Source organism: Coregonus lavaretus, assembly GCF_964263955.1.
Source record: "Coregonus lavaretus genome assembly, chromosome: 12".
Taxonomy (NCBI): Eukaryota; Metazoa; Chordata; class Actinopteri; order Salmoniformes; family Salmonidae; genus Coregonus; species Coregonus lavaretus.
Window position 1 is genome coordinate 37,051,483 of NC_139999.1, and position 16,386 is coordinate 37,067,868.

The window sequence follows — 16,386 nt, forward strand, 5'->3', positions numbered from 1 at the left end:
CGGTGGACCTGATGATCAGCGATGCAGAACGAATGGAATTGATTGTTTTTCTTCACCTTGTTGTTTTGTTTACCTGTTCCAGAGTCCAATGGCAGTGAGCTTTACATCACAGCTGACGGTTGGCATTGCACATGGTGATCTTAGGCCATGGAAACCCTTTTCATGAAGCTTCCAACGAACAGTTCCTGTGCTGATGTTGCTTCCAGTGGCAGTTTGGAACTCGGTAGTGAGTGTTGCAACCGAGGACAGACTATTTTTACGCACTTGAGCACTCGGCGGTCCCGCTCTGTGAGCTTGTGTGGCCTACCACTTCGCGGCTGAGCCATTGTTGCTCCTAGACGTTTCCACTTCACAATAACAGCACTTACAGTTGACGGGGGCAGCTCTAGCAGGGCAGAAATTTGACGAACTGACTTGTTGGAAAGGTGCCATCATATGACGGTGCCATGTTGAAAGTCACTGAGCTCCTCAGTAAGGCCATTCTACTGCCAATGTATGTCTATGGAGATTGCATGGCTGTGTGTTCGATTTTTATACACCTGTCAGCAACGGTTGTGGCGGAAATAGCCAAATCCACTAATTTGATGTGTTCCAAGGATTTATTATGTTCCAAGGAGGTCCCCCAGTGAACCAAGTCCATTCGCATTCCCAGGATTAATTCAACCACAAATTAATATAATTTAAAGGGGATTGGCTTGCTCAATGTTCTAGCGCCACCACAACATTTTCTGCTGTGAAAGTTCCTCCTGTTTTGCCCCCACTCACCGAAGTACCCCCAACGGCGCTCACCGAGCACCTCTGTAATGTTCTCTCTTAAAATAGGCCGGTGTTATTGCTGCCCCCAGGAGCAGCACTAGACTCCTGCTGACAAATGACTGAGAAACAAGTGGAAGAAAGGAACAAGAGAGACCCCTCATTTCAACCCTGAGGGCAACTGATTGGTTTCTTGTTATCAGGCAGGGAGAGAGGTGTCAAATTGAATATAGATTTTTGTTTCCCTCTGAACAAACACTCGCCCTATGCATTCCTCTCTGTCTTTCTCTCCCTCCATCTCCTCTCCTCCGTAATTCTTTGAGGTTGAGGCTTTATTTCGTTCAGATCTCCTTGGGCAATGGTTTCTGTCTGGCCCCAAGTTTCAAAGCAACCCAGCCATCATCCCATAGTCTCCACATTGCATTTAGTATACCCTCCATATAGCCCTGGGATTTTAAACAAAAATATAGTGGGATGGAGGTTTTGGGTAAATGCGGCACCCCTTAAGAGAGCCCATTAACCCATCACACACATTGATGGAGTCCACTGTTGAAAGGCTACTTTACAACATAAAGCCTCTCTCATGGATGCTGAGGTGGCAACTCAATATTAGGAAGGTGTTCCTAATGTTTGGTATAATCAGTGTATATCAAACATAGGGATGCAAAATTCTGGCAACTTAGGAAGCAGAACTGTATGGGATTCAGTCAGTCAATACATTTCTCTACTCAAAATTCCAGGAACTTTCAATAAATTCCCTGGTTCTACAGAAATCCTGGTTGGATGATTCCCGGAATCAGGAGGGAATAAGCAGGAAATGCGGAATCCTGTTTATCCCCTCCTGACTCCGTGAAGCCTCCAACCGGGATTTAGGGAAAACCAGGGAATTTATTGAAAGTTCCTGGAATATTGCAACCCTACTCAAACACAGGAAAATCATGTTTTTGACTGCACTGGGCCTTTAATGAACCATGAGTAGAGAAATGTATTGACTGAATCCCGTTCAGTTCACCATACCCACATCCTCAGCTAAGCTCTGCACCACTCCCAGCTCCCCTGATCCAAGTGCAGCATCCGTCCAGATTGTATATATACATGCTGCATATATATGGGTTTATCCGAGCTCCCAGGTGTAGACTGAGAATTTATTAGGTGGACGTAAATCATTGCATCAGAATAGGCACTTTGCAGCGTTGGCAGAGGGGTTTTCAAAGTCACCTCATTCGACTGGATTTGTCAAATTTACACGCAATAGCTCTTTGGGTTCACTTGGGAGAGATGGAGGGAGATTGAAAAGGGGTAAACAATGCACAGTGTATGCTGAGGTAATCAAGTGGGCCCTCACCTATAGAAACTAGGCCTGTTGCTTGGATTCATCAAATTGACGTGCCATGGCTTTGGGGAATGCCAGTGGAGTAGTATTGGAAATAATGACAGGGGAAGAGAATGAATGGTCTGTGTAAGCTAAACAAGTGGCTCTGTCCCACCCCCCTCTGTCTTCATTTGATAATCACAGAGGTCCCCACTGGCGGTGACTATTTTAGTTAACAGATTGGCTCCTCTCCAAGAAGAGGGGATGAGGAGGAGGAGGGTGGAGGAGTAGTTTTCTCACTGATTACAGAATGAATTGCTTCTTTAATTAAAGATAACGACTGCTTCCTATGGTTGGCCGGACATGTGTAACCAAAGTGGCTTCAGTTGCCTCTCCACTCTTCTCTCCTTCGTTCATTTATTCCTCCCCCTGTATGGACTGGGGTGCTCAGCATTCTCAGGATGTCCTCTTTTGCTGTGACGGTCATTGGGGACTTGGGCAGTTAGTTCAATGCAGTACATTCACTTGAAACATGAGTTGCAGGCCCACTCAAAAAGTCCTGAAGTATCCAAGCAAGTTTTGTTCTAATCAGGGTAAAAAGGAACCTCCACAATCGATTGTCAACATGAAATCAATACATATGACTCCTGGTGCGCTGTGCACGCAATGTGTTAGATGTTGGAGGCAGCATGAATTTTCTTTTGATTTTAGCCATACTGTACTTAACTTGAAGTGTTGTTTTTAGTTTGTATTGTTTGATGAAGATGTAGTAGAGTTACAAACTGATGTCCTTGTTTATGCAGAGCAATGGGGACCACACACAGAACGGAACAGCCGGCTCAGCCCCGGCCCCTGCCACCTCCATAGAGGCCCTGTCTCCATTCTTTAAAAAGAAAGCACACATCCTGGAAGTATTGCGCAAGCTGGAGGAGTCAGACCCCCTCAAGTTCCACCCCTCCTCCTGCCTGTCCCCACACCACGACCTGGGTCAGGCGCTGGTCTCCATGGAGAGAGACCAGATGTCCCTGATGTCCTCTGTGGGGTTACCCTCTTCTCAGTGCCTGGTAGCACATCCCTCGTCACGCTGCCGCCACTCCAGCTCAGACTCAGACATCCATGATTACACCAACGGAGAAGGGGCTCTCCAGGAGGACCATGCCCTGCACAGACAGCACCAGCAGAGGGGCTGCCAGTCCTGCCAAATGCTCTCCCAGAAGAGTAGCCTGGACAGCCTGCTGAAGTGTGCCCAGGGCCACGGCGCCACACACCCGGGCAGAGTGGAGAGCCTCAACGGGCAGGCCTGGGCAGAGGACCAGGGGGCGTCGGCACAGAGCACAGGCCTTCCCCAGGCAGCAGCTCTCCACCACCTCCTCTCTGCTGACAGCACAAGCCAGTGCTACATGAACAAAACAGCAGTAGACTCTCTAGAGCAGCCTCCAGAACTTCTGGTTTCTTCTGATCCAATCTCCTCGCTAATCCAAGCCAACCTCAACGGGATGCTAGGGAAGGAGACCAGGAACTTTCAAAGACACAAAGACAGGCATCCGTTTGGCAAACCGCCACCTCTGTCTCGGGTCGAGGTGCAACCCTCTCACAGTGAGGATGTGAAGCACATAAAGGCTGTCATTGCAACATCGCTGACCCAAAACGGGGACAGTCCGGAGGAGTGCTGCTACGTGGAAGAAGAGGCCGTATCAGTGGTGCACAATGTGAACAACAGCCTACACACCTCTACCTCACACACAGACCCTGTTGCCATGGAGACGGATCCAGGGTATCACGAGGAGCAGGAAGTGAGCGAGCAGGTCTGCAACGGGCTCTACTTCTCCTCCAATGAGACGTCTGTCTGCAAGAAGGTGGCGGTGGAGTTGTACTCTCCAGCCCCGGTTCCCGAGAGGACCAGCTCAGCTCAGGCCCTGCCTCCCTCTGGGAAGAGCAAGCTTGCACTCAGCCCCACCTTTTCCTCAGGCCTGGGTGAAGTCAAGCCCTCCCCCATTTCCTCCCCGGCACGGCTGCTCAAGTTCCTGAAGATCCCGACGGGGATCAACAAGGCACAACCAGGCAACCCCCTCCGTCTAAGTCCCCAGCTCACCCGCAGCTCCAAGATCCCCTGCAGGAACAACAACTATGAGGTGTACCACTCGCCTGTAATGACACGCAAAGCCACCACCACAGAGAGGGAGAAGCAGCTGTCCTCATCCTCCTCCAAAACAGACCCCTACCCTGCCACGCACTCTGCCCCCACCTCGCCACCCAAGCCAGAGGACAGCGCGGGCCCCCCTCCCACAGTCAAGGAGATAGCTTTCAGCAGCCACTTTGCGCCCAAACCCAGCCGCAGTACAAAGGCAGCCCCCTCCTCCTCCTCTTCTCACGCACAAAGGGGCTCTCAGAAGGTGGCCCACTATGAGAATGTCTGCCCGTCAGATGGGACGCCCCAGTACCTCCCTTACACCCAACCTGAGGGGCCTGTAGAGAATCAGCAGCAGGAGGAGGAGAACCTCCTCAGCCACCCATCTTCACAGCACCCTGACTCGTCCCCAGAACCAGATGACCAGGACACTGACCAGGACACTGAACAGGACACTGACCAGGACACTGACTCAGAAAGCCCCGTCAGGCACAAGCCCGACCAACACTTCAGCCTACCCTCCTCGTCCTCCGCCACCGCTAGTAAAGCACACAGTAGTCGCCCCAGCTACTCCAGCATGAGGGACAGGCACCAGGAGCACCGTGCAGCTCTGGAGCCCAGTCAGACGATCTGTGAGCCAACCCAGTCTGCAGCCAGGCGAGGTGACCCGTCGCCTGGGTCTTCCACCCCCAAGAGGCTGGTGCAGGGAAAATCCCAGAGTGAGTCCAGTCACCACCCATTCAAAGAGCGCCTGGCTGCTCTGGGGAAACTGAAGAGCACAGATAACCTGCCAGTAGGCGCACAGTCCGTGGACAAGAAGGATGCACAAAGTAACGTGGGTAAACCCCCCACCAACAATATTGAGAAAACCAAGACTCCTGAAAGGGAAGGCGAGAGAACTGGGACAGAGCAGCACAAACATCAGAAATACACAGATTCCCTGGAAGGGAAGCCCTACCCCAAAACCAGCCTCGGCAGTCACCCCAGGGTGCCAGGTCCAATACATGAATCAGGCGCCAAATCATCAGCTACCCCATCATCCATACCAAAGGTAGAGCAGGAGACATCATTCTCTCCCCGGATATATGTAGCGAAAGCAGAGGGTCCAAAGATCAAGATGGGCACATCATCCTCCAACACAGAGACCCCTCCAGTGGTGCGGAGCTACGGGAAGTGCCCCATCACCCAGAGCCACCACAGTAAAACTGCCCCTAGCCCCCAAAACAGCCCCGCTAAAGTCCCCTCAAAGTCCCCTTCAAAGGTCGGCCAGGCTTCCTCTTACCCCCGAGGGGTCAAGCCTGCTCACGAGGACCGCGCCCTGGCTCAGAGACACCCGCCCAGGCCGGAGGACAAAAGTAAGCTCCTGGCCAGCAAGAAGAAGAACTTTGTCCATGCAGAGAGCTTCCCACCTCCTCCTCCTCTGCCACCTCGGTCGTCTACTGAAGCCATCGTGAAAGACGACAAGAAGCAGTACTCATCCGGCCCACCCGTACCCCAGTCGGCCATCGAGCAGAAAGTAATGCGTGGCATCGAGGAGAACATGCTTAAGCTGCAGGAGCAGGACCGGGGCCAGGCGGTTGAGCCCAAGCAGAAGGCCTCCAACGGCATCGCCAGCTGGTTCGGCCTGAGGAAGAGCAAGCTCCCCGCCCTCAGCCGTAAACCAGACGTGTCCAAGCTCAAGAACAACATGTCGTCCTCTCCTTCGTCGTCCTCTGCCTCTGGCGGAGGGGCTAAGGACACTAAGTCAGGTGGGCCCCAGAAGGTGGTGGAGAGCCTGAACATCTCCAAGCTGATGGAGAAGGCAGAGGACCTGCGGAAGGCATTGGAGGAGGAGCGGGCTTATGTGAACGGGGTCGAGATGGACCGCTCCGGCAGGGGACACTCCTGTGAGGTGGTGATGGACCAGGCCCAGGGCCAACTGTCACTCATGTACAGAGGAGTGACCGCAGACAACTTCATGCAGCAGCTCCTCAACAGGTAAGAATGATATGTAATCTTAGATTATGTTCCTAAGAATTAATTAAATACATCAGAACTCTGGCACAAATATATAATACTGCAGCCATGAGTGTACTGAATGATGAATACAAGATACTGTGGGGGAAAAAAGTATTTAGTCAGCCACCAATTGTGCAAGTTCTCCCACTTAAAAAGATGAGAGAGGCCTGTAATTTTCATCATAGGTACACGTCAACTATGACAGACAAAATGAGAAGAAAAAAATCCAGAAAATCACATTGTAGGATTTGTAATGAATTTATTAGCAAATTATGGTGGAAAATAAGTATTTGGTCAATAACAAAAGTTTCTCAATACTTTGTTATATACCCTTTGTTGGCAATGACACAGGTCAAACGTTTTCTGTAAGTCTTCACAAGGTTTTCACACACTGTTGCTGGTATTTTGGCCCATTCCTCCATGCAGATCTCCTCTAGAGCAGTGATGTTTTGGGGCTGTCGCTGGGCAACACAGACTTTCAACTCCCTCCAAAGATTTTCTATGGGGTTGAGATCTGGAGACTGGCTAGGCCACTCCAGGACCTTGAAATGCTTCTTACGAAGCCACTCCTTCGTTGCCCGGGCGGTGTGTTTGGGATCATTGTCATGCTGAAAGACCCAGCCACGTTTCATCTTCAATGCCCTTGCTGATGGAAGGAGGTGTTCACTCAAAATCTCACGATACATGGCCCCATTCATTCTTTCCTTTACACGGATCAGTCGTCCTGGTCCCTTTGCAGAAAAACAGCCCCAAAGCATGATGTTTCCACCCCCATGCTTCACAGTAGGTATGGTGTTCTTTGGATGCAACTCAGCATTCTTTGTCCTCCAAACACGACGAGTTGAGTTTTTACCAAAAAGTTCCCAGCTCTCTGCAGGTCATTCACTAGGTCCCCCCGTGTGGTTCTGGGATTTTTGCTCACCGTTCTTGTGATCATTTTGACCCCACGGGGTGAGATCTTGCGTGGAGCCCCAGATCGAGGGAGATTATCAGTGGTCTTGTATGTCTTCCATTTCCTAATAATTGCTCCCACAGTTGATTTCTTCAAACCAAGCTGCTTACCTATTGCACATTCAGTCTTCCCAGCCTGGTGCAGGTCTACAATTTTGTTTCTGGTGTCCTTTGACAGCTCTTTGGTCTTGGCCATAGTGGAGTTTGGAGTGTGACTGTTTGAGGTTGTGGACAGGTGTCTTTTATACTGATAACAAGTTCAAACAGGTGCCATTAATACAGGTAACGAGTGGAGGACAGAGGAGCCTCTTAAAGAAGAAGTTACAGGTCTGTGAGAGCCAGAAATCTTGCTTGTTTGTAGGTGACCAAATACTTATTTTCCACCATAATTTGCAAATAAATTCATAAAAAATCCTACAATGTGATTTTCTGGATTTTTTTTTCTCAATTTGTCTGTCATAGTTGACGTGTACCTATGATGAAAATTACAGGCCTCTCTCATCTTTTTAAGTGGGAGAACTTGCACAATTGGTGGCTGACTAAATACATTTTTCCCCCACTGTACAGTGCATTCGGAAAGTATTCAGACCCCTTGACTTTTTCCACATTTTGTTACGTTACAGCCTCATTCTAAAATCGATTACATTATTTTTTCCCTCATCAATCTACAAACAATACCCCATAATGACAAAGCGAAAACTGGTTTTTAGAAATGTTTGCAAATGTATTAATAAAAACAGATACCTTATTTACATAAGTATTTAGACTCTTTGCTATGAGACTCAAAATTGAGCTCAGGTGCATCCTGTTTCCACTGATCATCCTTGAGATGTTTCTACAACTTGATCCGAGTCCACCTGTGGTAAATTCAATTGATTGGACATGATTTGGAAAGGCACACACCTGTCTATATAAGGTCCCACAATTGACAGTGCATGTCAGAGCAAAAACCAAGCCATTAGGTTGAAGGAATTGTCTGTAGAGCTCCTAGACAGGATTGTGTCGAGGCGCAGATCTGGGGAAGGGAACCAAAAAATGTCTGCAGCATTGAAGGTCCCCAAGAACACAGTGGCCTCCATCATTCTGAAATAGAAGTTTGGAACCACCAAGACTCTTCCTAGAGCTGGCCTTAGACAGGGAGGTGACCAAGAACCTGATGGTCACTCTGACAGAGCTCCAGAGTTCCTCTATGGAGATGGGAGAATCTTCCAGAAGGACAACCATCTCTGCAGCACTCCACCTTAATGGTAGAGTGGCCAGACGGAAGCCACTCCTCAGTAAAAGGCACATGAAAGCCCGCTTGGAGTTTCCTAAAAGGCAAGATTGAACTATTTGACCTGAATGCCAAGCGTCATGTCTGGAGGAAACCTGGCACCATCCCTACGGTGAAGCATGGTGGTGGCGCTCAGGACCTCAGACTGGTGCAAAGGTTCACCTTCCAACAGGACAACTACCTTAAGCACACAGCCGAGACAACGCAGGAGTGGCTTCGGGACAAGTCTCTGAATTACCTTGAGTGGGCCAGCCAGAGCCCGGATTGAACCCGATCGAACATCTCTGGAGAGACCTGAAAAGAGCTGTGCAGTGACGTTCTCCATCCAACCTGACAGAGCTAGAGATTATCTGCAGAGAAAAATAGGAGAAACTCCCCAAATACAGGTGTGCCAAGCTTGTAGCGTCATACCCAAGAAGACTCGAGGCTGTAATCGCTGCCAAAGGTGCTTCAACAAAGTACTGAGTAAAGGGTCTGAAAACGTATTTAAATGTGATATTTCAGTTTTTTATTTTTAATACATTTGCAAAAATGTCTAGAAACCTGTTTTTGCTTTTTCATTATGGGATATTGTGTGTAGATTGATGAGGGGGAAAAAATTATTTAATCCATTTTAGAATAAGGCTGTAACGTAACAAAGTGGAAAAAGTCAAGGGGTCTGAATACTTTACGAATGCACTGTAATTACAAAACTTGCCTGACGATTAGAAAACTCTTTCTCGTATGATAAAATCTGATCTAATTTGATTAGTATAAGTCGAAAGCTAGTTCCCCTATGAGTTTTTTGTAACTTCTTCTTTCTTAAGTCCCTCGACGTCTTGTTCTGGAAACAGGGTGGACGAGAGGGGAGCTATACCTACCACTTTTGGAATGGCACACAGACGCCTCTCCTTTGACTCAAAGAGGTCGCGGCCCATCTTCAGTCACCAGAGGGACAGGATCAGCCACACCAAGAGCAGGGACGAGATGGACCAGGTAAACTCTCTCTTTTTTTTCCTCTTATACACTATAGAAAATTAATAAATGACATCAGTAATATGATTCAATCTTACGTGGAGTGTAACCCTTGCTGTTTCAGGCTTCAGATATGATCGGCAAGGATGAGGTCACATCAGACGAGAGCTTGGCAGAGTCCATTAGTTCCCAGCACTTTACAGGTGAGAGCAGCATGATGCTGAGTCATGATAATGTCTGTCATCCATTTCCCTTGACTAACACTCCCCCGTTCCTTCCGCACTGTTTAGGTTCTGGGGCATCCATGCGTACCCTCGACAGTGGCATCGGCACATTCCCCATGCCAGACTATGCCAGTAACGCAGCAGGGAAGAGCATCACTAAGGGGAAGCCACAGGGAGAGCAAGTGTTTTCAGGCTCCCAGGGAAAACATGGGGCAAAGATGAAAGTTCAGCGTAAGGCCCGTACACTGGAGAGAGAGCTGTCATCTCTGGATGAAGTCAACCCATCTGTCCTGTATGGCTCAGGACTGGAGGGAAAATGTCCCAACATGCACCTGTCCAGCACAATCCACGAGGGTCAGCTTGGACTCTTGGACTTTGTATTCCCATAGGACTTGTTGTGTTCCCATATAGACCATTTTAATGCAGTCATTTTACATAAGTGGTTTAGATATGGTTGCGGAAGTTTGTTTTATCAGTTCTGCAAAACCAACATTTTGTGTGTCATTAATACTGTGGACTAACTATTCACACAAGCTTAAATCTTCAACAAAACACCTGCGCTAAGCTCTTTTTTACATCTTGAATTGCATTTGCTCTTATGCAGACATAGATGCCTACGGGGCTCATATGCAAAATCCCCCAACCAAGAACTGGACCTTTCCCAACCTGAAAGGCTCTGCAGGAGCCAGTGATGTTTACCTGGACATGCAGGGAGAGGGCAGCCAGAGGACCCCCTCCAGAAGGGTGAGTGAGTCAGAGAGCTGAGTTCATCTCCATCGTAACAAGAAATTTAGAAGAAGACATCCCTGTACTCTGTGCTGACATGTGCCAACTTTCTAATCTACAGTGAAAAGATGAAAGCTCTGCTCTTTATTAATATTTTAAGAGATGAGGCTGATAGACAGCTGGGGCCTTGATCACTCTCGCCTGTCAGTTGTCATCCCTTGTCAGCACTTTAGACCATAGTCCCATTAGCTGGCATTATTATCCTCAAATTTTGAGTGAGAGAGAGATCAATCTAAATGCAGATAACTAACTCCTCCTGCCACTTCTCAGGGATGGGGGAGGTGGGGGGGTTGCTGTGGAAACGAGATGGAGCGGGAGAAGGGCTTTTGACTAGTGATGGGAAGGTCGGCTTACAGACTCAGATCTTTTCGACTCGTTCAGTCAAAACAACTCGACTCGTTTCGTTAATTCCATTCAGTAATGCTCAGAGCACGCAGGACCCCCTACCGGCGAATGATAAACTGAAAACTCGAAAGGGTCATGATTCGGCAAGCCTCTCGTTCACCATAAGGGGCTTATTGGAGCAGTTATTTGTGACAGACTTGTAAAAGTGTGTTTTAAACAATGTACATTTGTGATAGCTCTGCATAAAATAAGATTATTTCTTGATTCCTTTGAAATTAGGTCTAGTTGCGGCCGTAACCGGACTAGATTGTGAAAGATTTTTGGCTGAATACTTGACTGCCGAGAGGGTGATAAGCACAGTATCGTTTGCAACAGCAGCAGACCCACAAATTATTCATTCTCGAGTTGCATGTTTTAGTTCTACAAAGCTGTGTCCATTAAAACATTCCATAATCAAGTAATTGTATTCATTCTCGCATCATGCGGTTGATTATCAATTCTAAACATGCATTTTTCTTCTCTACGATGCTTGTGCGCACATATGATAGACAGTAGTTGGTCGGAGCATTCTGGAGCCACTGAGCTGGAGGAGCATATATCAGTCCTGCTTTAGGCAGGGACTTAGGCACTGGGGAGCTAGGCCCACCCAATCAGATTGAGCAAAAAAAATATATATATACCAGTCAAAAGTTTGGACACACCTACTCATTCCAGGGTTTTTCTTTATTTATACTATTTTCTACATTGTAGAATAATAGTGAAGACATCAAAACTATGGAAAAACACATATGGAATCATGTAGTAACCAAAAAAGTGTTAAACAAATCAAAATATATTTTATATTTGAGATTCTTCAAAGGAGCCACCCTTTGCCGTGTTGACAGCTTTGCACACTCTTGGCATTCTCTCAACCAGCTTCACCTGGAATGCTTTTCCAACAGTCTTGAAGGAGTTCCAACATATGCTGAGCACTTGTTGGCTGCTTTTCCTTCACTCTGCGGTCCGACTCATCCCAAACCATCTCAATTGGGTTGAGGTCGGGGGATTGTGGAGGCCAGGTCATCTGATGCAGCACTCAATCACTCTCCTTCTTGGTAAAATAGCCCTTACACAGCCTAGAGGTGTGTTGGGTCATTGTCCTGTTGAAAAACAAATGATAGTCCCACTAAGCCCAAACCAAATGGTTAAGTGTGCCTTGAATTCTAAACAAATCACAGACAGTGTCACCAGCAAAGCACCCCCACACCATAACACCTCCTCCATGCTTTACGGTGGGAAATACACATGTGGAGATCATCCGTTCACCCACACCGCGTCTCACAAAGCCACGGCGGTTGGAACCAAAAATCTCAAATTTGGACTCCAGACCAAAGGACATATTTCCACCAGTCTAATGTCCATTGCTCGTGTTTCTTGGCCCAAGCAATACTTCTTATTGGTGTCCTTTAGTAGTGGTTTCTTTGCAGCAATTCGACCATGAAGGCCTGATTCACAGTTGATGTTGAGATGTGTCTGTTACTTGAACTCAGTGAAGCATTTATTTGGGCTGCAATTTCTGAGGCTGATAACTCTAATGAATTTATCCTCTGCAGCAGAGGTAACTTTTTTTATTTATTTTTATTTCACCTTTATTTAACCAGGTAAGCCAGTTGAGAACAGGTTCTCATTTACAACTGCGACCTGGCCAAGATAAAGCATAGTAGTGCAATAAAACAACAACACAGAGTTACATATGGGGTAAAAAACATAAAGTCAGAAATACAACAGAAAATATATATACAGTGTGTGCAAATGTAGCAAGTTATGGAGGTAAGGCAATAAATAGGCTATAGTGCAGAATAATTACAATAGTATTAACACTGGAATGCTAGATGTGCAAGAGATTATGTGCAAATAGAGATACTGGGGTGCAAATGAGCAAAATAAATAACAATATAGGGATGAGGTAGTTGGGTGGGCTAATTTCAGATGGGCTGTGTACAGGTGCAGTGATCGGTAAGGTGCTCTGACAACTGATGCTTAAAGTTATTGAGGGAGATAAGAGTCTCCAGCTTCAGAGATTTTTGCAATTCGTTCCAGTCATTGGCAGCAGAGAACTGGAAGGAATGGCGGCCAAAGGAGGTGTTGGCTTTGGGAATGACCAGTGAGATATACCTGCTGGAGCGCAGACTACGGGTGGGTGCTGCTATGGTGACCAATGAGCTAAGATAAGGCGGGGATTTGCCTAGCAGTGATTTATAGATGGCCTGGAGCCAGTGGGTTTGACGACGAACATGTAGTGAGGACCAGCCAACAAGAGCGTACAGGTCACAGTGGTGGGTAGTGTATGGGGCTTTGGAGACAAAACGGATGGCACTGTGATAGACTACATCCAATTTGCTGAGTAGAGTGTTGGAGGCTATTTTGTAAATGACATCGCCGAAGTCAAGGATCGGTAGGATAGTCAGTTTTACGAGGGCATGTTTGGCAGCATGAGTGAAGGAGGCTTTGTTGCGAAATAGGAAGCCGATTCTAGATTTAACTTTGGATTGGAGATTCTTTATGTGAGTCTGGAAGTTGAGTTTACAGTCTAACCAGACACCTAGGTATTTGTAGTTGTCCACATACTCTAGGTCAGACCCGTCGAGAGTGGTGATTCTAGTCGGGTGGGCGGGTGCCAGCAGCGTTCGATTGAAAAGCATGCATTTAGTTTTACTAGTGTTTAAGAGCAGTTGGAGGCTACTGAAGGATTGTTGTATGGCATTGAAGCTCGTTTGGAGGTTTGTTAACACAGTGTCCAATGAAGGGCCAGATGTATACAAAATGGTGTCGTCTGCGTAGAGGTGGATCTGAGAGTCACCAGCAGCAAGAGCGACATCATTGATATACACGGAGAAAAGTGTCGGCCCAAGAATTGAACCCTGTGGCACCCCCATAGAGACTGCCATAGGTCCAGACAACAGGCCCTCCGATTTGACACACTGAACTCTATCTGAGAAGTAGTTGGTGAACCAGGCGAGGCAGTCATTTGAGAAACCAAGGCTATTTAGTCTGCCAATAAGAATGCGGTGGTTGACAGAGTCGAAAGCCTTGGCCAGGTCGATGAAGACGGCTGCACAGTACTGTCTATTATCGATCGCGGTTATAATATCGTTTAGGACCTTGAGCGTGGCTGAAGTGCACCCGTGACCAGCTCGGAAACCGGATTGCATAGCGGAGAAGGTACGGTGGTATTCGAAATGGTCAATTATCTGTTTGTTAACTTGGCTTTCGAATACTTTCGAAAGGCAGGGCAGGATGGATATAGGTCTGTAGCAATTTGGATCTAGAGTGTCACCCCCTTTGAAGAGGGGGATGACCGCGGCAGCTTTCCAATCTCTGGGGATCTCAGACGTTATGAAAGAGAGGTTGAACAGACTAGTAATAGGGGTAGCGACAATTTCGGCGGCTAGTTTTAGAAAGAAAGGGTCCAGATTGTCTAGCCCAGCTGATTTGTAGGGGTCCAGATTTTGCAGCGCTTTCAAAACATCAGCTGTCTGAATTTGTGTGAAGGAGAAGCGGGGGGGGCATGGGCAAGTTGCAGCAGAGGGTGCAGAGTTGGTGGCCGGGTTAGTGGTAGCCAGATGGAAAGCATGGCCAGCTGTAGCAAAATGCTTGTTGAAATTCTCGATTATTGTAGATTTATCGGTGGTGATAGTGTTTCCTAGCCTCAGTGCAGTGGGCAGCTGGGAGGAAGTGCTCTTATTCTCCATGGACTTTACAGTGTCCCAAAACTTTTTGGAGTTAGTGCTACAGGATGCAAATTTCTGTTTGAAAAAGTTAGCCTTTGCTTTCCTGACTGCTTGTGTATATTGGTTCCTAACTTCCCTGAAAAGTTGCATATCGCGGGGGCTATTTGATGCTAATGCTGTACGCCACAGGATGTTTTTGTGCTGGTCAAGGGCAGTCAAGTCTGAGGAGAACCAGGGGCTATATCGGTTCTTAGTTCTGTATTTTTTGAATGGGGCATGTTTATTTAAGATTGAGAGGAAATTACTTTTAAGGAACAACCAGGCATCCTCTACTGACGGAATGAGATCTATATCCATCCAGGATACCTGGGCCAGGTCAATTAGGAAGGCCTCCTCGCTAAAGTGTTTTAGGGAGCGTTTGACAGTGATGAGGGGTGGTCGTTTGACCGCGGACCCGTTACGGACGCAGGCAATAAGGCAGTGATCGCTGAGATCCTGGTTGAAGACAGCTGAGGTGTATTTAGAGGGTATGTTAGTCAGGATGATATCTATGAGGGTACCCATGTTTACGGATTTAGGGTTGTACCTGGTAGGTTCGTTGATAATTTGCGTGAGGTTGAGGGCATCTAGCTTGGATTGTAGGATGGCTGGGGTATTAAGCATATCCCAATTTAGGTCACCAAGCAGTACAAACTCTGAGGATAAATGGGGGGCAATCAATTCACATATGGTGTCCAGGGCACAGCTGGGGGCTGAGGGGGCTCTGTAGCAAGCGGCAACAGTGAGAGACTTATTTCTGGAAAGGTGGATTTTTAGAAGTAGAAGCTCAAACTGTTTGGGCACAGACCTGGATAGTATGATAGAGCTCTGCAGGCTATCTCTACAGTAGATTGCAACTCCACCCCCTTTGGCAGTTCTATCTAGACGGAAAATGTTATAGTTGGGGATGGAAATTTCAGAATTTTTGGTGGCCTTCCTGAGCCAGGATTCAGACACTGCTAGAACATCAGGGTTGGCAGAGTGTGCTAACGCAGTGAATAACTCAAACTTAGGAAGTAGACTTCTGATATTTATGTGCAAGAAACCAAGACTTTTGCGAATACAGAAGTCATCAAATGATAGCGCCTGGGGAGTAGGAGTGATACTGAGGACTGCAGGGCCTGGGTTAGCCTCTACATCACCAGAGGAACAGAGGAGGACTAGAATAAGGATACGGCTAAAGGCTTTAAGAACTGGTCTTCTAGTGCGTTGGGTACATAGAATAAAGGGGGCAGATTTCCGGGTGTTATAGAAAAGATTCAGGGCATTATGTACAGACAAGGATATGGAAGGATATGAGTAAAGTGGAGGTAACCCTAAGCGTTGGGTAACGATGAAAGAGATAGCATCGCTAGAGTCATCAATTGAGTCGGTCTCCGCGTGTATAGGGGGAGGTGCAAAGGAGCTATCTAATGCAGGTTTAGCTAGGCTGGGGGGTCTACAGTGATATAGTACAATTAGAAATAACCGAAACAACAATAAACTAACCATGTTTGGGCTGAGGCTAAACATAAACAGGATGTAGTACCGTAAAAAGGAACAGTCCAGCAGATATCAGCTGTATAGCTGAGTTATCATAAGGTCCGGTGGTGAAGCACTAGTAAGAGGCCACGGCTAGCGGGCCAGGGCTACCAGATGGATGGAATCTTCGTGGTTAACGTCGTAACCACATCAGACGATTTCGTCCGCAGACCAGTCCTGTAGAATCGGCGGGGCTCCGTGTCAACACTAGGTGGTCCCGTCCGGTTGACAGAGAGGTAGATAGCCGGGAGATGGGCGATGGGCCTAGCTCAGGATGATTTGATTAGCCAGACCACAGCGTCCGTTTTGTTGAAGCTGGCTGGTGGTAGCTAGCTGGTAGCGATGAAATCCGGAGTTAAAGGTCCAGTGATTCAGGCGGAAAAACGGATATG

General features: G+C 47.5%; 1 protein-coding gene across 1 annotated transcript in view; it reads left to right on the plus strand.

Annotated features, from left to right (window-relative positions):
- Positions 1-16,386, plus strand: part of LOC311137948 (nck-associated protein 5-like) — a gene marked incomplete at both ends in the record, with an annotated part of 70,364 nt that overhangs the window by 49,689 nt on the left and 4,289 nt on the right. Inside the window, 5 exons of the mRNA XM_084172574.1 lie at positions 2,869-6,170; positions 9,222-9,390; positions 9,494-9,572; positions 9,660-9,947; positions 10,198-10,337. Of these exons, the coding sequence (XP_084028700.1) occupies positions 2,869-6,170; positions 9,222-9,390; positions 9,494-9,572; positions 9,660-9,947; positions 10,198-10,337 (3,978 nt within the window). The remainder of the gene's footprint in view (positions 1-2,868; positions 6,171-9,221; positions 9,391-9,493; positions 9,573-9,659; positions 9,948-10,197; positions 10,338-16,386) is intronic.